Raw genomic sequence first — 26,824 nt, forward strand, 5'->3', positions numbered from 1 at the left:
CTCCTCTGTGAGTGTCATTGTGACCAGAGGCTTGGCATTGTTCATTACATGAGCTGGCTAGGAGCAGCGCAATCTTACCTGGTTGACACTATTCCTTCCTCTTCTTTTCTTCTCTTCAGGCTCTCTCCATAAATCTTTTTTTTCTTCTTTGACTTATTCAACGCATTCATCTTTGAAAGAAATATTTACTGAGCACTTCCTATGTGCCAGGCCCTGTGCCAAGTGCTAGATATAGGCATATCAGTAACGAGCGAGGTACAGTCCCTTCCCTTGGAGATTTCCTCAACCTTCTCTTTCATGCCCCTCATCTTAGTTGGAGCAAAATATAGTGAAAAGACCCTTTAGCCCTAATTAGGGTACCTGTATTCTTGTTCCAATCTTGCTGTTAGTCTAAGGGGTAAGTCCCTTAACCTGTCTGGATATAATTTTCCTCTTCTGTAAATAAAAGTGTTGAACAAGAGCAGTATGTAAGAACCTCTTAGACTAAGTGCTGGCCTGTGAACCAAAAGATTGCTGGTTCAATTCCCAGTCAGGGTACGTGCCTGAGTTGTAGGCTGGGTCCCCAGTTGGGGGTGTGCAAGAGGCAACTGATCAATGTACCTCTTGCATACCAATGTTTCTCTCCCAATCTTTCCCCCTCTCTAAAAATAAATAAATAAAATCTTTTTTTAATAGAAAAAAGAACCTCTCACATAGGTTTTTCTCTAGTAGCTCCTAACTAACCTCCTTGCTTTCATTTTTTCCCCTTCCCCCCACACTTATTTTAAACACAGCACCCATACTAATCTTGTTAAAATGTTAAGTCAGGTCTTGTTACTCCTCTGCTCACATCCCCCCAGTGGGGCTCTGCCAAAATAAAACCCAAATTCCTTACTGTGTCCTGGAGGTAGCACACGACCTAGCCCCCAACTACCTCTCTGACCTGGCACTCTTCCCTCCCTCAGTCCCCCAGGCACACTGGTCTCCTTGGTGTTTCCTGCACACTCTAAGCACACTTCCCTCTCAGGGCCTTTGCATGTGCTTTGCCACTGCAAGGGAAGCCCTCCCTCCCCCCCCCCCCCCACCACCCCAGCTTTGCATGACTCATTCCCTGACCTCCTTCAGTGCTGTGCTCCATTGTGTCCTCAGAAGGCATTTTCTGATCTGACCGCCCTATGTAAAATAGCCCCTTTGTGTCACTCTATGACCCTTTACCATGCTTCTTTCTTTTCTATCCTTATAATATGTCGTAATTTACTTATCTTCTGTCTCCCTCCACTAGAAAATACACACCATTAGAATAGGGATCTTACCTACTTTGTTCCCTGCTATATCCCTAGTGTCTAGAACAGTGCCTGACATGTACTAAGTGCTCAGTGAATGTCTGCTGGACTAATGAAGGAATGAATCTCCTCTAATAATAAAGTAAGTCTTGGTGTGTGTCAAAATGTATTTATACTTAGCAGGATTCAAATCTGGCTACTGGGACCTACAAGGGGCTGGTCAGGTATCAGAATTGAGCTACACAGAGTACTTAACAATAGAACTGGACCATCAGCAGAAGCCAGTCCATTCCTTTCCACTCAGACTTCAGTTTCATCGCTAGGCAGTCGCAATGAGATCAGACCTTAATACCATTTCTTTTAAGCAGCTTCACTTGGTGAGAGGAGTAGGCATTACTGTTCTCATTTGACTTAAGCCCAGAAATTTTGGTCATTTGTCCCACATCATCCAGCCTTTTCAAGGCAGATATACAATAAGAACACAGATCCTGACCTCCAAGCCTATCATTGTTTATGTTTTCTTTTTTTAAATCCTCACCTGAAAATATGTTTTTAAATTGATTTTAGAGAAAGGAGAGGAAGAGAGAGAAACATCAATCAGTTGCCTACTACATGTGCCCCAGTCAGGAATCAAACTTGCAACCAGGTATATGCCCTGACAGGGGTTCAAACCCACAACCTTTTGATGTACAGGACAATGCTCCAACCAGCTGAGCCACCCAGCCAGGGCTACAGCTGTTTGTTTTCAACAGTGATGCACGCAAGACTGGAAGACCTGTGTGCACTATTTATAGGCATGAGAAATACGTGAGGTATGGGATAAAAAGTGCACATTCACAATCATGAGGAACTTTTTCCACTGAACCTCTGAAGTGATTGCATGTTCTAGGGGTTCATGTATTGATCTTTCACATTGTCACACCCTCAAAGCTTGGCACATGCTCGATTCATGTGTGCTGATTAAATAAAAGTAGCAGCCTCATATTAAATGGAAGCCCACTAGATAATAAAATTACACTTAGGTAATAATTACTCTCATTGCCTGCATAGGCCACAGCCTTGGAGACATTCACACCCACAAAGAGCAAAACCACCACACTCACATACATACACACCACATCCCTTGAAGGAGAAGGAGAAGAAAAAGTGACATCTCCACACTGTATCCACACCTGCCTGTACAGGTGCTTGCCAGCCAGGTGAGGAGTGAGGACAAAGTTGCCAGCTCACAGTTTGGTTTGGTATCTCTGGGGCACAATAATGATACACACAGATGAATGCATACACAGAGAGGGGCAAAGTAGGTTTACACTTGTGAAACCCAGAGTTTATTCTGGTATTATATGTTATTTTCCATATGAACAACTGTAAACCCATGTTTGCCCCACCCTGCATGCCTATGTGGACAGAGGCCTGTTTACAAACACAAACGCACAAATTCTCATGTGCACCTACATTCATTATAATTAGGCAGAATACAAATTACGACTCAATTTACATACACAGAAATACACATGGCTGTCTCACCCAAGCATACTCCCAAAAATAAATGCACAGGTATACAAGCACATTCACAAAGATAATGTTTACCTCAAGGTATGACTGTAAGAAGTATGTGAGATTATGTGACATGCACACTAATACCTGCCATGTAGAAGACATGCTGATAAAGGTTAGTGATCAGTAGATACATAACACAAATCTGTGTCAGACTTATGTGAATACCCACCTTCAAAGAAAATTTCCTTTCAGTCACTACTCAGAACCTCATGGAAATTCAAAGTAGCTCATTACTGTTCTGGTGCATAGGAGCCAATAAAAGAGCAAGTAACGTGGGGTGTGCTGTACCCCAGGGGAGGGAAGAGGCTGGCAAACAAAGCTTTCTGGATTTTTTTTTTTCTGGAGGACAGGCATGGGCTTGGGGGAAGCTGAACTGTTAAGAATTATTTTAGAGAGAACCAGTCTCCAACAACTCAAAAAGAGTTCCAAAAGTAACGGGGGGGGGGGGGGGGGGCTCAGTGGGCTGGGAGGAAAGAACCCCAGAGTCCCAGCCAATTCAAATCAGCCAGAAAAACCTGCAGAGGCCATTAATCCACCAAAGTCCAGGAGCTTGAAGAAAATCTGATTAACTCCACCTCCTCAGCTGAGCTCTGGAGTGAAATGTATAGCTGGTTTCTGAGACCCAAGTAAGGTGGGAAAACAGAGAAACAGGAGAAAGAGAATGCAGGGAATGGGAGGGTAGATGCTGAATACCTGTATGTACAGCTTGACTCTACCATTATTTTGGAGCAAGCCACAACTCCACATGGCTCTGTGTCCCCAGCTTGTGAGATGTAAATACAACTGTCTTCTGTGCAGCTGGAAGATGGCATGTCTTCCTCATTTCCCAAACGGTTGCCAGCAGTGAGGCCAGGACAGCGGGAAATTGCTCAAGGAATTTCCCCTTCATTTTCCTGCTGCAGTGACCCTAGGGGGAAAGAGCAGGGAGAAGAATGTCTTCCTTTATTGACTAGGCTTCTCTTTGAAACCTCTCCTTTTTCTTGGGGCCAAATATTATAACTTCAGAGCTCTAAAGAAACTCCTGGTTCTTGCTCAATTCTTCCCATTTAAGGTGATAAACTGAGCCCAGAAGCATGTCTGAACTGGGGCCTGTGGGTCTGTTTTATTCACATGCAACTACATTCTTTTAAAAAAAATGCATTGTTTTTCGAGACCTCCAGAGATTAACTCCATAACCTCCTCCACCCCACCACTCCCACGCAAAGAAGAGGGAGACACGATCTCATCCAGCACTCTAAGCGTTAAACTAAACCCAGAGTCTAACACCCAATTGGTGAAACTCTGGGAAAAGATCTGGTTTTTGCTGCCGTTGGCCAATGAGCACCTCCAGTGGGTGGGTTTGAAGATACTAAGGAGTTTTCCCCCCTTTTTTCTCTCCACCCCCTCCCATCAGCCATCGCCTGCCCCCCCCCTTCAATCCCCAACGCCGCCAGTTTGTTAAATTAATGCAGCAAGAAACTCTAAAGATCTGAAGGAGTCTTGGCCAAAGGAAGATGGGTGAGCTCGGAAAACCAAGATATATCTGAAGCCTTGGGCTCCTGAGCCCCCCAGAATCGCCATGGACCCTAGCAGCCCCTGAAACTTGCCCTGAGCTCGCTCACGTCTGCAGCCCCGAGCGATGGGACATCTTTCCTGCAGCGATCATAACTTATTCGGCGGGGACCAGAGAACAGGAATTGAAAGGCGACAGCAGACAGACACACAGGCAGGGGAAGATTTCGGGACTCGGTCGCGATGCGCCAGCCTGGCACATTCTCCAGCATCTAACTGAAGGCAGCACCATCCATCGCTTCCCCTCGCCCCTATCCCCCCTTCAGGCCAGCCCAGGGGCATTAAGCCCTTACTCTACCCAAGATGCTCACCCAATCTAACAGTCCGCGGCCAGTGCTCTGATCTCCACGGAAGATTCTTTTTTCTTGCATGGAGCTGGCCGTTTAAAGAGAAAAACGGGTAAAAAGAAAATATACCCACCCCCAAACGTGCCTCCCCAGCGCCGCAGGGAGCCAACAGACACGCTGGAGTTTAACAAACAGCAATACTCTTCGCGCTCCCGAAAAGCAGGGCTGGACGCTCTCCGCGGTGCTGAAACGCTTCGCAGCGGCTGCTGTCCGCGGTACCTACAGCCCCCTGGCTCCAATTTCCCCTGGGGCTTCCCTTCTGTGCCCGCTTCCCCGCCTCCCCTTAGCATCTGGATTATTTTTCAACAGCGCTCGCTGGTTTTATAAGTACCAATCTGAAACATTTTTGACCCCATAACTCGTGGACTACAAAGCACAAGGACCTGAAAATGTACAGCTTCAATACTCTTCGACTCTACCTTTGGGAGACCATTGTATTCTTCAGGTATGCAATTTTCTACTAACCACATCGCTCTGATGGAGATGGGGGAAAGGAGCACGGAGGCTGACTCTGTCCGTGATCCCCTCATTTGGGGGGAGGGGTATCATATGCCACAGCAATCGGGTCCTTCCGTCCCCCGCTCCCCCCTCCCCAGCCCCGCCCGCAGGATGTCTGGCTTGTGCGTGGAGGTCTGAGACAGTCGTTGCTCCTGGCAGCTGTTCGCCTGTTTCTCGTGATTTGTTTGCCCTTCTGCCTGCTACACCCCCGCTCCATCTATGGCCCCCAGCCCCCCTGCATATTGGCTCTCACTCAGCTGGGGACTTTAAGGGGAAGCTTTAGGAGTTACTCAGTTTAATTAGGACTGCATTCTCTCTAACCGCAGTGCCGAAAACCTCAGCTCCCCCGTCTGGGGGAGCCAAGTGACAACTAGCGGCGACGGGGGAGGTTGCACTGGAACTCACTGGACATAAAACATTTCATTTTCTCTCCTTTTTTTTGCTGTTGTTGTTTTCTTTTTCTGCGGATTGTGGGAGTGTGCTGCTGAGGCTTAGTGCTCGGAAATGATAGTGCGATGACCTCAGTTTGTAAAGTCCTGAACTTGGTTGGGTACACAGTGGGTCTATTTGGAAACAGATTCTGGGAAACATTTCCCTTTTGAAACTTTGACTCTCTCCTCTCCTTACCTTTCCAAACTCTACTTCGTTAGCTGAAGGTCCTGAACTGTTGGGCAACTCCTGTTTGTGTTTTGTTTATTAATATATGTCTATCCCTGACTCGGTAGCTAAGTTTCCCCACCCATTTTCTCCCAGGTTAAAATTCTCTTCCTACAGGCGTAGCATGTAGGTTCATATGTTGGTACAAGCAAAAAGTGAAAAATTGCCACTTCAGGAAGCATTGAAAATGGATAGTCCTTTTGAAAGTGTGTGAATGATACCATCTTCAGAGGTGGTTATGATAAATTCCATTTACATGAATTGAAAAAAATTATCCTTCTTCCATGACCTGCAGGGATCATTAATCTTCCTCATTTTAGATGCCTGCCTCTCATATTTTCCCATGGCAAAGGACTAACAGTAATTTGAAAAACCTACACTAAGCTGCTTTTTAAAATAGGTAACAACTGAATACTATTCTCCCCTGTCATAAACCAGTAAATAATGATTGGATTTGGGGGTTTTTAGCATTGTAGAGAACTCTGCATATGAATGGTTGGTTTGACTAACTGTCGGTTGGACTATTACATGAACGACACCTCCCCCTAGACTGTAAGGGTCTACACATAAGCCTTTCTTCATGTCTTTCTCTGGAGATAAAAAAAAGACCCCTCTCCTTCTCCGAGCTACCCAATATTTAAAGCTTCTAATCTCCAGTTCAAATAATCCTTTGATAGGCCACAGTCCTGCCTACAGCTCAGAATGCAAACAGCCGGGGAGTCAGATAGAATGAAAAAAAAAAGTGCAACAATCCAGAGCCTTGTGAAATGTAGCAGTTTGGTGGGGGAAAGGGCAGAAAGTATCCTCTGCCCTTTTAATTGAACAATACCAAATCATTTCTCCCATTCATACAGAGTAGAACTATAAAATGCTGTGGAGGTGGAGTTCTTGGTAACATTTGTATGCAAATTGAGTCTCTGTTTGGCATATGGAGCAGAACTGAACCAGAGAGATTAAAGAGCAAATTAATAAGACCAAGCACATCACCCCCACCCAACTCCTTTTTTCTCGATGAATAGTACGTAATGTTTGATTTTGTTCTTCTAGACATCATCTTTCAAAAGGGAAACACAGTCTAAAAGGTTTGCATGGTAATCGTCTTGATAAGGTTATAAATGTACCATGTTAATACTTTAAATAAACTGGCGGTGGCCTATCAGGAAGCATCACTCTGCATCGGCTTCCCCTACATGGGTCACGATGTGTGTGAGCAACAATGGAGATGGGCTAAGGCTCCGTGTGTTTATAAGGAGAGTCATGATGACGGAGAGCTGGGAAGCGACTGGCACCACTGCACTTTCAAAACACAGAAACGGCTTCAGCATTGGAGGAGTCAACACTGTTTCAGAGATAACCTGAAACATAAAATAATGAAAATGAGAACTGAACTAGGAAAATACCCTTAGCAATTTTTCATAGAGGTGAAAAAATGGGTTATAGGGAGGAAAAGTATTATCATTGTGTAACTGGCATGGTCATTTCCAACTCTCTCATCTTTCTAAATTTTAGGTGAAAAGTAGGGAAGCATTAAAATCTGGGGGCTCCATAGAATGCGTATGGGGGTAAATGGGGACTGACAGCCCCCTAGAAGGTTCTGTGTGAATAACCCCTCCCCCCATAAGGGACAGGTGTTGTGTTAGGATGAGCCAATCCAATCGTCTCAGGCACCCAGGTGCTCCTTATATTAAATGATGCCAGCTGCTCACCTTGTTGGGGCAACCTGGGGGCTAGAAAAGGGAAACTCAGTAGCAGAAGTACTGCTGCATCAGCACGTAACCAGTGAGATGGCAATAATGACAGCAAAACAAATAAAACAACAATCAGACTTCTCGAGGCAGAAATCTCATCTGGTGCCAACAATCAAGGCCTCAGAAAGAGCTGAGGGGGACAGAGACTGGGGTCCTGAGAGTCAGACAGCATTGTGGTACTCATCAGCTAGGTCCCCACAAGTAAAAAGAGGCGATTCAGCTGAAGTTCCTATTCTGATATTTGAAAAGCCTGTGGGTCTAAAATTCTAAGAGTGACATTTTAGTATAACCTAAATTTTGTCTCTTTATTTTTATCAATGAGGATAGGGCTTTAGATCCAGACTGGTCAAAAATAACAGGCAAAGAGGGGTTTCTAATGCATTCCTTTCTAAACAAAGAAAACTTGCTTTGATTCCCAGACCCCTTACAGAGACTTATAGGTGGAAAGGGACCAGGGTAACCCCCAAATTTTCTCACCTCAGTAACTCAAATAGACCCATGGTATACAACCACATCTCTCAACCTCAGCACCACTGGCAATTTGAACTGGACGATTCCTTGTTAAGAGGGCTTCCCTGTGCATTGTAAGATGTTCAGCAGCATCCTTGGCACCAGAGCACCCCTTCTCCAGTAATAACAACCAAGAACCCCTTCAGACCCTGCCAGAAGTCCAGGGTTGGGAGACAAAACTGCCTATAGTTGAGAACCACTGGTAATGGAGTAATGACTTTTGAATCCACTGCACTGATGCACTAATTATAATGAGAAAAGTCTAGTTTCCTTGAGGAAATATCCCTCATGAAACACGTAAGCACCCCAGAGAAGCAAAAAGAGGCCTAGCTTATGCGTGAGAAGGGAATAAAAGCAGAGGACCTAAACCAGGTCTAAGTGGTGGGTGGCTTTCCCCAAAGATGATGGCTTTTCATCATGTGCCGGTTCCACCTGCCATCCCAGGAAATGGTCCCTTGCTCAGGGTTTTGCACTGAATGTGGCACACACTTGCTGAGAAAGGTCACCCAAACCTTGAAGGGAAAATATTTCTCTGCTCAGTAGGGTCAAAAGGAACAGAGCAAATAGGTATTTTTTCATATCTTGGTCCTGAAAAAGCACCCAGTTGAAAGGCAAATGAGGCAGCCCCTCTGGCTTCCTGGCCTCCAAGCTTGCTGAGAGGGCCAGGCGACCACCCAGTCTTCCTCCTGGAGCATAGCAGTATGCTCCTGAAACCTCCCTCGCTGCATTCTGGGCACTGCGGAAAGTGTCTAGGAGCTACTGAAGTGGGTCAAGGACTTTTTCCTAAGGACAGAAGCCCCTGGGGCAAGTTTTCAGTAGGGTTAATCAAAATGTCACCCTACCCATTTGGGGGGCCTCAGGAACCTTGAGAAGGAGAAACCATTGTGTCTTCTGTCCCCATGGGACAGCTTGGACAAGGACCCTCGGGTGGTAAACAGAGTTACAGTTCAGCACATACCTTCTGCATATTTGCAACACTGATAGTGACCTTTCAGGGGTGTTTAGGGAATTTGTTTTGGAGACCACCCTGGGAAAGAGGTCGCAGCCATGTAGTGCAGTGAAAGAGTGGCTAGGCTGTGATCTGGGAGCCCCTTCTAGAGTCGCTCTGCCCCCACCCTGCAGCATGGCTTTCACAGGTCTCTCTCCCCTGTGAGGACTCGGTTTTCTTACCGGTGAACTCAGACGACTGCTTCCAACACCTCTGAGTCCCCTCCAGTTGTGCATTAGGTCTTTCAGAGAGACAGAGGCCCAGGCTCACAAAGGCTCGGGGTGAAGCTGCCTCGCTGCAGATGCTGCCTTCACTTCTTGACCAGGCGTTTATGTGTCACGTGCTCATGTGTCCAGTCCAAAACTAGGCACTCCACAGGGGAGACAGAGGTAACAGATGCCACAACCCCTGTCCTGGCAGGAAGGGGAGACGTGGCTCCTTTTAAAGCTACATCAAAACCTTCCTTCTTCAGAGGGCCCAAAGAGCTCAGCCAGCCTGCCCGCGGCCTGCGACAGCACCACACTTATGTGGGCGTCATTAACTTTATTTCCTTCATCAGCAGACAGGAGCCAGAATGATTTCTAAGATGGATGGCACTGTCTCCCATCTGGCCGTCCTGATGCTATTCTGCAGGTTTTCTGCTGCTTTAGACAAAGTGGCCGTGGTCCAAAGGGCAGAAGACCTGGGATCCAGAATTTAGCTAGTGGCATGACCTTGAGAGGATTCTATGACCTTTCTGGCCTCGGTTTCCCCAGCCCCCCCAAAAAAGAGAATAAAATGCACAAGTCATTTTATCTAAAATAATTGTTAGCTGTGTCAGCCAAGGGCAATATTCTCCCAACCTCCTCCATAATAGAACAGGTTTGGGTACAGCTATCAGCATATTTTAATTATTACAAGAAAGAACAACATTGAATTATATTCAAGCTCAGCGGTCTGAAAGAATTCAAGGCCTCACTAACAACTTCATTCTTTGGGGAGTTACCCCAACCTAGAAACAATTAATGACAGGTCCCATAAATATGTCAGTTTCCCCAGAAAATGCCTCATCTGATGAGAAAGTACAGCGTCTGATCACCACTCTCATAGATCTCAAGAACAGCCTGAGAAGGAGAGCAAAGTTTCCCGTACTTTTTTATCAGTGATTCTGTTTGGCTTTTTCTCCCACATAAAGACTATGTTTTAAATTTTTGTTTACCAAACCCCATTCATAAATAACTTATTTTCCTTCTCTCTATTAATCAGAGGCATACACAACTGCCAGAAATACAAACACCATAAAATAGGCAATGTCACCATACTGAGTTGACCTAAGAAAAAACAAAAGTGAAGGCACACAATGCTTTTAGTTAGTCTATAAAGCCTTAGAAGAAGTGTTAAATATGCCATTTGTTAAAGTCTTTGAAATGTTTCAGATGGATTTTGAGTCCTCATTATTATTTCATGAACACCCTAAGTACCCAGAGACCCCATTTAGAAAACATTAAATTTGATTTATTCTAATTGCTCCAAGAGAAGAATTGGAGTAAATAGATAGATTAATTTTTTAATGTATGTATGCAAATTCTGAGTCATTGCCATTTCAAACTTTCTGGCAGATCTGTCACTTGGTGAAAGGGGCCACATCAGTGGTAGTGAGGGTCCCTGTCAATGGAGGTATGCAAGCATAGACTGGGCATCCACCTTCCAGGAGGGATGTAGAAGAAATATGAACTGCTTTTGTTGGTTGAGACTTGTAATTTGCTACAACAAAGTAAACAAAACACAGATCAGAAGCAAATCTTCATGATACTTAAGTTCCTTCTTTCCTGATTTCCAAATTACCATCAGATCTCTATAAGCTCTCTGGTGCTATGAACACCTACTCCCACCTTTTTCTTCTTTAAAAGGGGTTGTATTGTGAAAGGGGCAATGACCACACACGCATACCATGCAACAAAGGATTATTGAAATGAAATCATCTCCATTATGTAAGAGCCTGATTGTACGCAACGAGAACACCCTCAGAAGAAGAGACTGTCAGAGCCAGAAGGACCAACGGAAAATGCATTGGTCCGTGGACATGCAGGCATGGGTGGTGTTCACAGGATGGGCGGCCGGGATGGCTGAAGGCCTCTTGGCCCTGAACTGCTGCCGTCTCTCCTGAACCAATCCCCTGTGAAGCATAATGCACAACTGATAACACCATGCAACTGGCCAGCAAGTCCACTGAGAAAGCACAGTGGAAGGGGACAAGGCCCAGAGATGCTGGGGGCGGGGGTTAGCGCACTGCCCGTGCTTTGTAGTGCAATCCCTTCTGAGGGGAGCTGAGGCCCCAAAGCTTTTGAAACTCTTTACAAAGGATCCCTTTGTGGTTTCCTGAAGTTGATATTGTCCCAGTCTCCCGAGGCTAATTCAGTGCAATTAGATTACCACTCACTGCCTTTGAATTCGGCTGTTTTTCAGTGTCCGTTGCTAAATGAGTTTGCAGTCTTAAGAAGGAGCTGCTGACAGTCAATCCCAGCCATGAAATGGGCAGCGCTGCCTCCAACTTCATGTACTGGGCAACCCACAAGCACCTACAGAACCAGCCTCTGCTCCCTTCCTCACTAGGTCCACCCTTCATCTCCTACTCATTAACCCCAGAGAACCACACTTTCCTTCCGTGTCTTAACCAACAGAATCACAGAGACGTAGGGCCTTCCCTAATTCAACAGTTCTCAAATCTAGCTGTGAGGAATCCTAGAACGCACTTTCCCACCGTCATACTAGGCTACTGACACAGAATCTCTCAGGATCTGGGCCCGAAACCTGGAATGTTTACCAGAGTCCCTAAGTCAGTGCTTTTAAAACTTCATGGAGATGCTGAGTCAGACTCAGGAGGATGGGGGTGGGGCGTCTCCATTTCTAACAGTCCCCAGATGATGCTCTTGCTCCAGGACCAAAGGTGTGAGTAGCAAGGCTCCAAATCATTCTGCCTGGGGGCCCCTGATGGGCCCTTTTATTTTGCAAGTGAGAGGATACATGACTTCCCCCCCAACCCAGGTTACAGAGGGAATGGCAGAGCTCCCAAAGCCCGACCCAACTGCGCATGTCCCCACACTCGTTCCTGTCGAGTCCATGTGGCCTGGACTCTGCCACTGCACTTTCCTCCCGTCAGCCCTCTCCCACACTGTCCACCCCCCGAACCACAAGCATGCCCCTCGAGAAGGGCTCCTCAGGGAGTGATCCACAGCCCCTGAAGTCCTAATGCCCCAAAAGCTCTCACTCCCACGGCGGTGAGCTCCCACATGGTGACATTGCATAAGAGAGGGGTGCCTGGAGAATGGGCTCTGAACCCTGGGACACCACAAGGGGAGTCTGTGAGAACAGATGGAAGAGGCAGGTGCTCAGGAGGGAACCCGTGGGTTCTTTCTCTGAGGATAATGTCAAGCCAGTCTTCCCGTGCACGGTGCACCCACACCCCTGCATGACCAGAGGCCCACCTCACCCTCCCAGAGGTGCAGAGGCTGCTGCCCGTTCCACTGTCTATCTGACTTTGACCCCTGTCCTCCCTTCTTCTCTACCTCTTTGACCTATCACCCTGTCCGCCAAAGTACCTTAGGATCCTACCCATGGAGCAGGGTAACTGCTCTGACCTTGGGCCTTGAGAGCTGCGTGCCCACTACCTCATGCTCAGTTCTGCAGCGCTCCCTGGCTTCAGAGGACCGCGGCAAGGCCAGGTTGCTGCGGTCCTCACCGCCAGGCCCCAGGGCCATTCCTCGGACAAGAGCCCTTCACAGTTTATAGAGAGTTTCACTTCCATGACCCCAAGTGAGTTTCCCAATCACCTTTAGAAAAACAAAACAGTGGTTACTACCTCCATTTTAAAGCTGAGAAAACTGAGGCTCGGAGAAGAAAGATGACTTGCCTAAGACCACACTGTGAATCTCAGAGTAAAGCCGGGATTCAAATGCGGATCTCCTTCCTCCTGACCAACCACACTGCCTCTTTCGCCGTAGAGCTGGACTCCATGTATATCCCTGGCCCTCTATGCTTTACATCTATTCTCTTCATATGTTCCTCTTAAAGCTGCCCCCCCCCCCGTGAGCTGGCACAGATATGAGGCTAAGAGCCCTCACCCTCGGCCAGTGGGCTGCAGGGGTGGAAAGAGGCCTGTGGGAGAAGAGCTGGGAATTCCCCGCCGGGCTTCGCTTTGACAGTGTCATTTCCTTCCAATTCTCAGCCGGATGGGTATCTCTTTCTCAGTTTGGGATCCTTTCGAATTGTACCATACATGCATACATTCTTTTTTTCTAAGTTCTAAAACTAGATATAAGCCTAAAATCCCCTTCAATAATGATCTCCAGGTCCATCCCAGCTTTTATTTCTTTAAGGAGCTTCTTACCTGATCACTTTTGTTCTGTTTTTATACACATATGAAATGATGATATATTTATTCCAGCAGTTATACACCCACATGTTGAAACATACTGAAATCTATTGAAATACATACACTACCTATTGCAATATATATACTGTCACTTCATGGAGTCATACCACCCATACGGTTCTGCAGTCCGTCCTGTGTGCGTGCCAGCATGTCCAGGAAGCTGTCCTGTTGGAGCTCCGAGCGCACCTCCGACGTGTAACTGCAGCAGGCCACTCTGCCATGGGTTTCCCATTGTTTCCAGCCATCGCCCTGTTGATGGGCACTTACGTTTCTTCTAATTTCCCCACTGCAATCAGTGCGACTAGAGTCACAGGGCGCCTACACCTTTGTGAACACATGTGACAGCTGTCCCGGCAGATAACGAGAACAAGAGCTGGGACTGCGGGCCCGGAGCACCAGCATCTTCGATGTTAACAGACACCCCAGGTGGACGCTGCTTTCTTCTGGAACTCTCCCTCCCTGCCCACCCCCTCCCTTGCAATGCTCCCTCTAAGCCTCAACTGCAACCACTCACTGACAATAACCATTCCTATCGAGTGTTTATTCAATGGTAGGTACTGTGCTAACAACCATATGCTTCAGCTCCTAAGCCCACAAAAGTCCTTAGACATAAGCACTATTTTATTCCCATTTTACAGGTAACAGACTAAGGCATAAAGAGGTTATGTAACTTGCCCAAAGCAACACAACTAGTAAGAGGCAGAGCCAGGATTCAAGAACAAATCTGACCCCAGGAAACTCTGTTTTAACCACTGCTCAACTACTATCATTACTCTAAGAATGACCCAGGGAGGAGGGTGGAGACTGAACTGGATGAGGGGGAGGGGGCAGAGTTGGCTGCTCCAGATCATCCAGGGCTAATCACTTGCAAGTGGTTTTAGACACTAACAAAGTTAACAAACATCTATAACTAGCTATGAGTATTCAGTCTCCACCCTTCACATAGGAAGAAATCGTCACTGAATTCCACCCCGTCCCAAAGCTACATGGTTGGAGTTCTGAGGGTGGAGACAGGTGACTGCAGCCCATCCTCTCTTCTCTGTCCCACTTGCCTTGTGACCAAAGTCACTCCATTGGAAAAGCTGTTGGGGGTTATGGGAGAGAACCTTGGACTGAGTTGGGAGGTCAGGAAGAAGGACAGCACATCCTCTGGTCTGTTATTATGTTTTTTATTGCTACTCCCTAGTACTTAGACCGAGGACCTTTCCAAGTCTCACGCTCTAACCCCAAACACACAGGACTGTGTGTACCTGGTTTCCCTCTCTGTTCAGTGGGGGAGGTTGGAGAGGCCGCCCAGCCTCCAGCCCTGAAGGCCTCACCACAAGCTCCAGGCCTGCCACTCGCAAAGCAGCCCCAACTCAGGACACCTCCATGTCGGGGGCAGGGGCGCACTGGAGAGAGGGAGGGAGGACTGGGCCAGCTCTCCTTCAGGACCATCGCTTAGTGGGTGTCACTTAGTCACGGCCTGTGGGAGGCCCAGGCAGTGCTGCCTCGGACGCCTGTTTCTAAGAGTCCTCTGAAGGACACCAGGGACGTCCCCAAATGTGCCCCTAGCAGGCCTGCTGCTAGTGGAAGGAAAAAACACAGCAGACATCCGTGTCTCCTAATATCAGCTCCTGAAATAAACTTGCTAGTTTGTTTACAAAATAAACATTGTACGTGTTTGTTATCAAATATTTAAACCACACAGGGAGATATGTTTAGAACTAAAATACAAAGAAATCTTGCTCCCTGGGGTAAATCACTGAAACAGTTTGATATTCATCTCTGCAAATGATTTTAATAGCATGATAACAACAAAAACGTGAGTGCTTACTATGTGCCTGATACCTTTCTAAAAGTTGAATATGTTTTAACCCATGTAATTCTCAGGACAGTCCTGTAAAGTACATGCTACTATCCATCCCTTTTCATGGATGAGGTTACAGATGAGGAAACAGAGAGCTAAAGTACTTTTCTTAGGATTGCTCAGCTTGGAAACAGTGGGGCCAGACAGAAATCCATGCAGTCTGGCTTCAGGGAGCCTTTAACTGCTTTGCTACAATAGTGAGCTGTTTGTTTTATGAAAATGGTTTGTACTAAACACCCTGTTCTGCACCTTCCCTTTTTTCGCTTGTCAATACCTTGGTGTTGTACACACAGGTCGACCCTCAGTCACTTTTGCATCTGGGCCGCCTCTCACTGCAAACGCCAGGTTTCGGTGTCACACCACTCTCAGCTCACTGCAGTCCAGCCCCCAACGCCCTTCCCTGATCCTCTTCCAAATCCCAGCTCCAACAGCCTTTCTCATGGGTCTCCATAACATGCCACCATTCTCCCCTCTGTACTTGCTCACGTGTCTGTCTGTCCCTCCACACCTCTAGAAAAGCCCCTTTCCTCATTTTCCCCATGAAAGACATGCCCCAAGCTTTGGATCCAAGCCCACTTAGTTTTGAATCTTCCCTCTGCAACTTCCATGTGCTATTATCTTTACCCTTTGCTCAAGTAAATAAACAGTCAGCTTTGGAGTCCTCTCTCTGAGCAGAGCACAAACCCTTAACAAATGACATTCCCTCCCCACTTCTCTGGGATCCTAGCCTCCAGCCCCACCCCTCGCATTGCTTTCTCCATGAGGAGCCCCCTGGGTTGCCGCCATTCCTACCCCTGATTGGGCGGGACTCTCTGTCCTAAATCCCTTCAGAAATGTAGGCTTCCCTTTCGGCACTCAGCTCATTCTAAGTGGCCTTCCGTACACTTAGGTACCCTAACTTTCCTGCAGAACCGTAAGCTCTTCAATGACTAGGAGCTTAATGAAGTTCTCAGTGCTTATGAAAGGCCAATAGAAGACAAGGGACACAAACTCTGGTGCTACCCAGGGTTTTTAACTGCTCCACTTCCCCCTCAAAGGTAGTATCATCCCCATGGCTCATGAATATTAGATATTCGGTGCTTGTGCCATTGAATTGCTTTGTCCCCATGTACCTGCTCCAGCCCTCCTCTTACTGGCTCTGCAGAAGCCAGGGATCAGAAGGCTTCTGCCCGGCCAACCCCAAATCACTGCTGTGTCTCACTGTGACCCATTTTGCTCCAAGAAATGAGTCACAGTGGCAGTGAGCTAGACGCAGTGGCTCGGCCCTGACTCAGTCACTGTTCAGCCTTATCCTTGCTGGGTGGCCAAGTACATCCAAATTCTGGGCCCCTCGAAACATCTGAGCCATCACAGACAAGGGTGCTCCCCACCGTTACCTGGGTCTACAGAGAGGCCCCTTCCATGGGACAAGGCGAACTTTCTAGAATGGTTTGTAATTGGACAGAGGCATGGACTGCATTGGAGATAGTTTTCTTGACTGGACCTAAACCATCTGGTAGAATTGAAAACCCTGCACAGAAGCCAAGGAAAGACAGCATCATGCCCAGACAGAAGGGGCTTGGAAGGATTCATTGACTATGCCTTCAAATATAAAAAGTTACCCTTCCCGAATAAGAGGGTAACAAGGTTCAGTAAAAGATGTCCTCCCCATGCTGCCTCAGACTGGATGGCCCAGAGATCAGAGCGAGATTTCCTTCCCCCATGGGCCCTGCTCTGACTTTGCGACTGAATCTCAGTTTTTCCATCCCTGAAATAAGATTAGACTGTGAAAACACAATGGGTCTTTCCAGCCATCACTGCATAATTCTTAAATTAAGCTGGCTCACAAAGGGCCCAGCAGTTAAAACCTCTAGCTTGGGAATCAGCCAGATCCGATCCAGAGTCCTGGTTACACAATTTGCTAGCTGAATGCCTTGGAGCAAGATTGTTTTTATGACTCCCAAGCCTCAGTTTTCCTCTTCTGTAAAATGGCACCAGGAATTATCCCTCGCTGACAGATCACACTAAAGGATGAAATGGAAGAAGGCATGTAGAGGCTTAGCAGTGCACGTGGCACATAGCAACTGTGCAAAGCAGGAAAGCCATGATTACTGGTATTCAGGAGGGAGAGGTGCAAAGCACTGTGGGAACATAAAGAAAAGTCTGACTAACCCTGCCTGGAGGTGGGGAGACCGTACAAAATTGAAGATGATTTCCTAGGAGTCGGGACACTTAAGACAATTAGCCATAAAGAATGACTAACTCACCAGGTGCCAAGAGAGGATGATGCAGGCAGAGGAACAGGGCTTACAGAACAGGCAAGCTGGGTGAGGTGGAGCTCCAACGCACTGCGTCGGCCAGCTGTCCACCACTGCCCAAGCTCAGGTCAGTCCTACTCTGCTCTGTTCCCTTCCAACGGGCCTTTCGTCCATTGGAAACCCAGCTGAGAGTGGATAACGTGTGCATTATCAAAAAAATATGTACTGAATTCTTACTCTATGCCAGCAGTTGTTCTAAGTTCTGGGAAGAGTTCTAAGAATGGTGATGAGCAGAGTAGACATGGTCCTGGCTCTCACCCAACTCAACCCCTAGAGCAGGGAACAAACAAAGAAACAACTTGGGAGACTGCAGAATTCAGGCCATGGCCGGTGCTGTAAACCTAGTAAAACAGGATAATGGGACAGAGAATGGTCCACTAGCGGCTGCCCCAGGGCACCTATACTCTCACTTGAGCCTTAATCACAAGAGATGGGAGGTGGAAGAGGGCTGCTCCCTTTTATCGATGAGCAAACAGAAACCCTGAGAGGAGCAGTGATTCATCCAAAGTCTAGTAGCCAATAAACCCCAAAGGCAGGTGGCCTTCTTCCATGCAGAAGAATCAGAAATATCCAAAATGAAAGACTAAATGGGGGTTTGGGTGGGAGGAGAAGCAAGTAGCAAAACAGAATGCATAGTAGGATCCCATTTTTACTTTTTAACTCTTTTATTGTTCTCACGTGGGGAAAAAAGTCCAGAGAAATGGGCCCCAAACTATAGCTGTGATTATCTATTGCAAATGAGACTATGGGGGATGTTCACTCCCTGCATTAAATATTCCCGTAATGCTTGAATGCTTTATAAATATATATATACATATATATACACATATATACACAAACACAAACACACATATAACTTTTGAAAGCTGAAAAATAGATTTTTTAAAAGAATGTCAGAGAGCAGAGGTTTGATGCAATCAAACCTGGAGCCCACCTTAATAAAAGATAACCACGCCAGGTAGAGGAAAAAAGGCATTTGCAGTGATCTGAACCAGGGCCCAGTTGATTAAAACAAGTGAAAACCAGCCTGGAGGCTGAGACGGGTGTGTTTGGGAGAATTTTCTGAGCAAAGGGAAGTTGCCTTCCCACTGACGTTAGTTTGCTGAACGGAAACTCTCCCTGAGAAATGGAAAGCCAGAATTATATTAGGCTTAGGTTTTTAGAACAAATGCAGGATGGGGCATATTTTCTTTTTTTTTATTTTATTTAGTTATTTTTCAAGTACAGTTTTCTATTTCTCCCATCCCAGCCCACCCCACCCCATGCTCCCTACCTCCCTCCCATTTCCACCCCCCTTAGTTATTGTCCCTGTGTCCTTTATACTTGCTCTTCTAAATCCCTCCCATTTTTTCTCCTTAAATTCCTTCCCCTCTCCCCTCTGGTCACTGTCCCCTTGTTCTCTATTTCAGTGTCTCTGTTTTATTTTGCTTGCTTATTTGTTTTGTTGTTTAGCTTCCTGTTAGAGGTGAGATCATATGGTATTTGTCTTTCAACACCTGGCTTAATTCACTCAACATAATGCTTTCCAGTTCCATCCATGTTGTTGCAAAGGGTAGTAGCTCCTTCTTTCTCTCTGCTGCATAGAATTCCATTGTGTATATGTACCACAATTTTTTGATCCATTCATTCACTGACGGGCACTTAGGTTGCAAATATGTTTTCCCATACAGTTGGTTGTCTTTTTAATTTAATACTGCTTTCTTTAGCCACGCAGAAGCTTTTTATTTTGATGAGATCAGGATGGGACATATTTTCAAAAGAGAATAAGAAATAGCCCTGCCTGGTGTGGCTCAGTGGGTTGAGTGCCAGCCTGAGAACCAAAGGCTCACTGGTTCAATTGCCCACTGCCTGGGATGTGGGCCAGGTCCCCAGTCAGGGCACATGCCCAGGGTATGCAAGAGGCAACCACGCACTGCTGTTATTCTCCCTCTCTTTCTCCCTCCTTTCCTCTCGATCTAAAAATAAATAAATAAAATCTTAAAAGTAAATAAATAAATAAATAAATTTTCAAAAAAAAGAAGGAAAGAACTAGAAGGGGGGAAACAAAAGAGGGAGAGTAAGGGGGAGACATGAAGAAAAACAGAGGGAAGAGCACTCAACTCAGGTCTTCTCTGTGGTCAGCCAAGAACTCACTGGGTGCATCTCTTTCCCTCTCTGGAGCATAGTATCCTCATCTGTAAAGTGGGTGGGTGGATGTATTATATGACTTCTAAGATCTGTTTTAGCTCCATCATTCTAGGATTCAGAAGCAAGTGAAAGAAAAAGGAAGGACGGTGGAGGACCAGAAGGGGAGAGAAATGCAGGCAGGAAGAAGCAAATGCTAATGAGAGAAGGAGCAAAGGAGAGAGGATAAAAGGAGGGCATTCCCCAAAGCAGCTGGAGTCCGCCTCTCTTGTTGAAAGGAAAGAAAAACACTCACATCAGGAGTTAACAACAAGAAAAGCTTTATCCTCAGCCAGCCAACTCCATGGGTCCCACTGCAGCAGCCATGGCTGGTGCCTGAAGATGCTGCCCAGTTCTCTGCCCAGGTCTGACCAGGAACAATGATTAGCATATTCCCCAGGGGAAAGACTAGAGAAATGTGCCCAGGGGAGCTAGGAGTGCAGCATTACCACATGGTGCCTGGGAGGACGCAGTCCTGGGAACCACCAGAGAAAATCCCAGGGTGGAAAGAATCTTCCAAGGTCATCTTCCGCAGCCCCTTGCCTATAAGCGTCCCTTCCCTACCTGCCCAGTGCCAAAGGATTTAGTGGAGAACAACACTCAGCCTCGTCCTCCTTTTACAGTTACCTGAGCCACCCCAGGCCCTGAGTCCCTCAACCATAGAGACAGTGCCTCCAACTGTGCCAGGCACAGGTGGACCGGCCCTTCAGACCCACCTGATAATTGCTCAATAGGGTGAAATGGTTCTAATCTTTCTCCCAATAATACCTACACTGTTGCTTAACATTCCAGTCTAAACATCATTTTATTTATGCTTCTCTTCCCCTGTTTCAAAGTCCAACCTGCCGTTCACCTGAGGGGCCAGAAGCTGGCAGACACTGGCCTCTGCAGAAGAGGTAGAATTCTAGCTCTACAGGTAGCATCTCCAAACCTGTAACTGACCCCAGTGAAGAAGTGAACAGAGTATCACTATATAAGTGAAAACCACAAGGCCATAGGTAATTGCTCACGCAACATACAATGAGCAACCGCTGAATGCCAGGTCCTTGGCTCAGTGATTAATCTGATTTTTTTACTCTTCCCAACAATCTTAAAATTGGAATGAACTCCTCCTAGTTTACAGGTGAGGTAACTGAGGCCAAGAGAAGTTAAGCAACTTTCAAGGGCATACCAGTCAGCAGTGAGGTCACAGTTCTAGCCCCATCTTCAGCTGGTGGACCCGGATAGCATGCTGCAAACAGTTCGGCCTGTGTGCACACACACTTCCAGCAACGAGAAACTCGCTGTCTCCTTAGGGCGGCCTCTTCTGTTACTGGGTGGATCTAATGGTCAAAACAGTCTCTCCTCACATTCTTCAGGCAGCTGCCTCCCTATTTGCAAGCCCTACCTGCCTTCCCTGGTCACCTAGAGCATGTCAGGGGGCTGTTGAAGGTACCTAAACTATGAAATCGGAAAGATACGGTTCTATTCCTACCCACCCCCTACTAGCCATTGAACTTTCAGCTGAGTTGCTTCTGCCATCTGTGCCTGGGTCACCTAATCTGTACAGTACAAACACAAATATGTACCTCATAAAGCATTCTGGAGGAAAAAAGAAGTAGTATTTGCAAAGGGCTTAGCTCAGCGTCTGGCAAATAGTAAATACTCAAGAACGTTATTTTATTAGGTTGAAATCTTCTTCCCCATGACAGCCTGACAGGATTTGTAAAAAAAAAAAAAAAAAAAAAAAAGATTTCTCTGCCTAGAATAAAGTCTTCTCTGAGCCAAACAGCCACAGAGCCCTTAATTATTCCTTACTGGTCAAGTTCAGGTTTGTTACCAGCCCAGTTGTTCTTTTCTGGGCCTGCTCCAACCTGATAATGTCCCTCTTAAAAGGCAGGACCTGCAATGGGACATAAATAATCAGCTGAGATCCGAAGCCCAGCGCACAGCGCACAGCCCTCAGCCAGTGGGTCCTGCCTCGCTTGACCCTTTTAGTCTTTAGATTTGTCTAAGGTTCTTCAGAATGACAAGGTGTAGCCTAGACCGGCATAAAAGTTTAGTGAAAAATATTTGACCCTTATGAACAGAATCTTTAATTTTTATTGGTAGTAATGGCTAACGTACTGAGTGGTTTCTGCGTGCCTAGCACTGTAGCAGCACTTGACACGTATTTTGCTCCATTCACCCCACCAATCCTAGAAACACTGTTTTTACCCTCGATTTATCGATAAGCAGATTTGAGGAGGGTAAGTGACTTGCCCCAGATCACACAGCTGTGTGGCAGAATCAGTCTGGTGCCTACCACACAACCCTGCCTCTCCCATGTGGGACGTTTACAATTTGTAAGGACTTTCAGAAATGAAGAATTGATTAGGACACAAACGGAAGTCATAGTCAGGGCAATTTAATTTTAAAAAAGCATATAGCAGCATGTAGGACCAACCACATACAATACAAATGATTCTTCATAAGGCAGACCCGCCTTTTGGAGAACGAATTTGCAATGAGGAGCCGGGTTGCTGGCCTGGGTGGAGGGCTCCTTGACACAGATACAGCTTTTCTGCCTTAGAAATATTCATGCCCTTTGACTCAGCAAAATTTTGCTTCTAGGACGTGAGCAGAGGTTTGTGGCCAAGGGAGTTTTAACAGCATAATTTATAGCAGCTAAAAATTGAAAACGATATAAGTGCCCATCATCAAGGGAGGATTAGCTCAGTGAATGCTAACACAGCCACACGCTGACCTAGGTGGTCATTTATAATCACGTTTCTGTGGAATAACAAGAGAAAGTGCTCATTTAGAGTCTTCTGTTAAAAAGCAGGAAAAATTGATTATAATCTTTAGAGAAAGAAAACTAGAAGAGATTTGCTCATATATTAACAATAGCATCCAGGTAGTGAAACTTCCAGTGGGTTTTCCATTTTCTCTGGTCCTTGTGGTATTTTTCCAATGTGCACTTATTGCTTTAATATCAGGGGAAAGTGTTACTTTTTTAAAGGCTGAGAGAACCTGGTCTGAGGACAGCGAGCCAGCATGCAAAGGACAGTTTTCGCCACTGGACAGTCCCAGGTGCGCAGCGGCCATCACTGCCCTGCCACCAGCGGCTCTCCTTAATCCTAGTGATCAAAACGGCAAAGCAACGCCATTAATGCACTATTTACGAAGAGCGCAGCAGAATGGTTACCTGAGAGCACTGCGGCTCCCCTCCAGGTGTGAGAGGGGTGGTCCTTGAAGACTCCAGCACAGAGCACAAAGAAGCCTCTAAAAGTTCACATATTCATCCCCCATCGTAGAGCCTAGACAACCAATTCTCTCTCAATCGCTAACAATCATGTCGAACATGTACCCTTTGCCAGGCACCAAAAAGTAAACCCTGGAAAGAACGGCTCTGCTCTGCAGAGCCCCCATGAAAGCAGCTCCCGTCGCCCCCACCTAACAGATGGAGACACCAAGGCAGGCAGAATGGGGAATGTGTCCGAGGCCGGGCAGCTGGCAGACGGCAGAGCCCGGGCCTGGTGGGAGTCCCCACACTTCCCCCGGAGCATGCCCCTGGTTCAATCCAGAAATAGGTCTTCATTTGTGCAACATGTCTTCAACATGATTTCAAATAGTAATTTATAAATTAGGACAGGAGGTATCTACACTCAGTGGATGAGGAAACTGATGTTTAACTATAAAAAAGAGCTTGCTCAAGATCACAGGAGAAAGGATCCGAACAGGCGAGTCTGACCCAGGCTTCCTGACTCCACATCCACAGCTTGTCCCATCCCTGGGCCGCCTCTCTCTGCCTCGGTGGCATATGAGAAGAAGCAGGGGACAGAGGAATTTGGGGCCTCTGCTTGGTCCCCCCATGAGCTGCAAAGAGGTGAAGCACCTGGAGGATCCTAAGGTGCAGGGTAGAAAGGAAAAAAAACCTAGAAGGAAAAGACTCAGCAGTAACCCCTGCTACCCCTTGGGCACTAGCCCTCCCTCAGCCCAAAACCAAGAAGGGGCATTGGCCACAGCATCTGTCTGTCTTCCTCTCATCTCATTAAGACCCACAGGTTTCACTCACACCCCACCTCCTCCATTCTCCTCTGTAACTACTCCAGATAGAAACTTGTACTAACCCACAGAGCAGCAGAGACTTAAAACAATGTACATTCAAATTGAGTGAGCTGTTTTAGCAACATTTGAATAGCTGCTTTAAAACTTATGCCAAATTCTACCTCATTTAGATTCATGTATCAACCGTGCCACCCAAGCACCTTGATTAAGTCATTCAACCTCTCCAGGCCTCAGTGTCCTCGTCTGAAAAAGAAAAAAGAAAATGGGCCCTGGCTGGTGTGGCTCAGTGGATTGAGCGCTGGCCTGCAAAGTGAAACGTCTCTGGTTCGATTCCAGGTCAGGGCACATGCCTGGGCTGTAGGCCAGCTCCCCATTTGGGGGCATGTGAGAGGCAACTGATTGTTTCACACACTGATGCTTCTCTCCTCTCTCTCTATCCCTTCCCCTCTTTCTAAGTAAATAAAATCTTCAAAAAGAGAAAATGGTACCTTCTCCATAGATTTGGTGAGTGGCTCAGTGCTGTGCATGGCACCTAGAAAGTGTACAGTCATTGGTAGCAATTGCTATTGTTGTTAGTTAACATCTACGTCTGTTTTCTCACCTACAAAATGAAGATGATCACCCCTCCTGACATTGCAGAGTTATGATACAGTCATTAATTTACAGCAGGTGCTCAATAAATGCCTTTTTTTTAATGCACAAGAGGACCAGGACTCATAATTCTAAGAGTCTTTTACCTACACCTCCCCCAAGACTTTGGAACCTGCCGAGTGAGACAAAGGAGTTCCACCCCACTGAGCACCGCTGCGGCTCTCTGTCTGCAGGAGTCAGGGAATCAGCAGAGGGCTCTGCCACTTACGGCTTGATTAGGGCCCCAAGCTCCCGTAAATTCTCTATTTACATACAAATGCCCACTTCAGCTAAGCCCTCTCAACTCACAGAGAAGTGTTCTCAGTCTGAACACACGTCAGTTTATTAAAGGCGGCTTCAGAGTTTAATCCAAGTTGCTCTTCCTACAATTTAGAGTCATTTTTTCCTCAGTGCCCAGTGAGGATGGTTTATTTTCTCACCATTCCCCTTCGAATCAGTCTTTTGGATGCTTGAAGACCACATGTGTGGCCTTCACTTCTTAGGAAAACACGTGTTCTCTGGGAAAAAACAGCTCATTTTGCTAATGCATTTTCTACAGGTTCATTGCTACCCGACTTGTTTCTCAGTATAGGTTTGAACTAGTGCAGACTTGGAAAGTGACACATTGTTCTCCAACAGGGCCCAGATGTTCCGGCACTTCCCCGTCCTCACGTAGGTTTCCCTCTATTCATTTGGGAGCTCTTGGGAAACAAGGCTTCTGACATATTCATTACTGATGCAGGTAACAGAGAGGCCTGTGGGGTCAGGGGTACCTGAATAAGTTATTTATCCTCTACGACCCTCAGTTTCTTCATCAGTAAAGTAAATGATACCCAACCCACAGGATTCTATTCAGAATTAAATGTCACAGATAAAGCTCTTAGTGAGCCCTCGCTGGTGTAGCTCAGTGGATTGAGTGCCGGCTGCAAGCCCACCAGTTCAGTTCCCAGTTAAGGCACATGCCTGGGTTGTGGGCCAGGTCCCCAGTATGAGGAGCACAAGAGGCAACCACACACTGATATTTCTCTCTCTCTCTTTCTCCTTCTCTTCCCCTCTCTCTAAAAATGAACAAATAAATTTGTTAAAAGAATGCAAATGTCTTGTTAAAAAAAAAAAACACCTCTTAGTGAAATGCCTGGCACTGTCTAACCCCTCTGATGTATAGCAGGCGCCCATGATTATTTTGGATAAGTAAGCAAATAAGTGAAGTAATAAATTAATGCTACCTCCAACAAAATGATGATTGCCTCAAAGCGCCTAGCGAATGGAAAAGGTCGGCGGACCTGAGAAGGAAAAGCACTCATTGGCACGGCATCTGTGAAGGCACCGGGAGCCTCTGCCATTCAAACAGCACCTGCCATTGGCAAAGGCAGATCATATTTTCAAGACGAGTGAGCTGAGATGGAGAAAAATAAAGTGAAAGGCAAGCAGACTACAGAGAAATTCTGAGAGACGACTTAATAAGTAATCAAGAAGGGTTTGGTGGCAAACACACAATACAATATACAGACAATGCGTTGTAGAGTTGTACACCTGAAACCTACGTAATTTTATCAACCAATGCCACCCCAATAAACTCAATAACATAAAAAGCAGGGTTCACCCACCCCCTTCTTGCCCTCTGGGAAGGAATTGAAGATAGTCAAGTGGGAGATGCCCCAGAGTAGATCTGGAGGCCTCGGTCACACCATGGCTCTGCACCCAGGACCCTGTGCAGCTCTCTTAACCTGTGGGCGAGCCTCTGAGTCATCACCTGTGCGTGGAGCTGCTGTTATGGGGGCGGTCTGAGTGAAGGACTTGGGCGTGCCATGTGAACTGAAAGTCTTATTAAATGACACTGGTCATAACCTGGTGTCAGCCCGTTCTTTCCTATTCCCAGAGCTCCTTGGATTCTCCCTGTAGCTCCAAAGAGCCAGGCAAACATTCATGTCATGAGCCAGAGCAGCTCCTCAGAGGGACTTCGCAAATCAATATCACTTGGAAGAGTCAATAGGTGCAGTGGCCAATAGTGTGGGCTGTGGAGACCCACTAACTGGAGACCTCTGCCGAGTGCAGGCTGTAGGACTTCAGCTGAACGTCCGAAAATGCAGGTGTCACCCTCCTTACCTGCAAAGGGGAGGAAATGAGGTCATCATCACAGGATGGTGGGGAAGATTAAATACTGTAACATATCTCAAGTACCGGCACACAGTAAGTAAGAAGGGAAGGGTAGCTATTACTATCATTAGCTAATACCATGTCTCTATCTGTTTTCGGCCTATTATTAATTCTCCTCGATATTTATACTCCCAGCTCTTTGCGACCTCAAGTGACCGATCCCTGCT

At 46.6% G+C, this 26,824-nt stretch overlaps 1 protein-coding gene across 2 annotated transcripts in view; it reads left to right on the top strand.

Annotated features, from left to right (window-relative positions):
• Nucleotides 1-5,109: 5,109 nt before the first annotated feature.
• GLRA1 (glycine receptor alpha 1) overlaps nucleotides 5,110-26,824 on the top strand; it is a 67,512-nt gene continuing 45,797 nt past the window's right edge. For both annotated transcript variants that reach the window (XM_037156920.2, XM_037156921.2), the window contains exon 1: nucleotides 5,110-5,165. In XM_037156920.2, the coding sequence (XP_037012815.1) occupies nucleotides 5,110-5,165 (56 nt within the window). The remainder of the gene's footprint in view (nucleotides 5,166-26,824) is intronic.

The sequence above is a fragment of the Artibeus jamaicensis genome, unplaced genomic scaffold (assembly GCF_021234435.1).
Source record: "Artibeus jamaicensis isolate MK-2021 breed Jamaican fruit bat unplaced genomic scaffold, CSHL_Jam_final contig_432, whole genome shotgun sequence".
Classification (NCBI taxonomy): domain Eukaryota; kingdom Metazoa; phylum Chordata; class Mammalia; order Chiroptera; family Phyllostomidae; genus Artibeus; species Artibeus jamaicensis.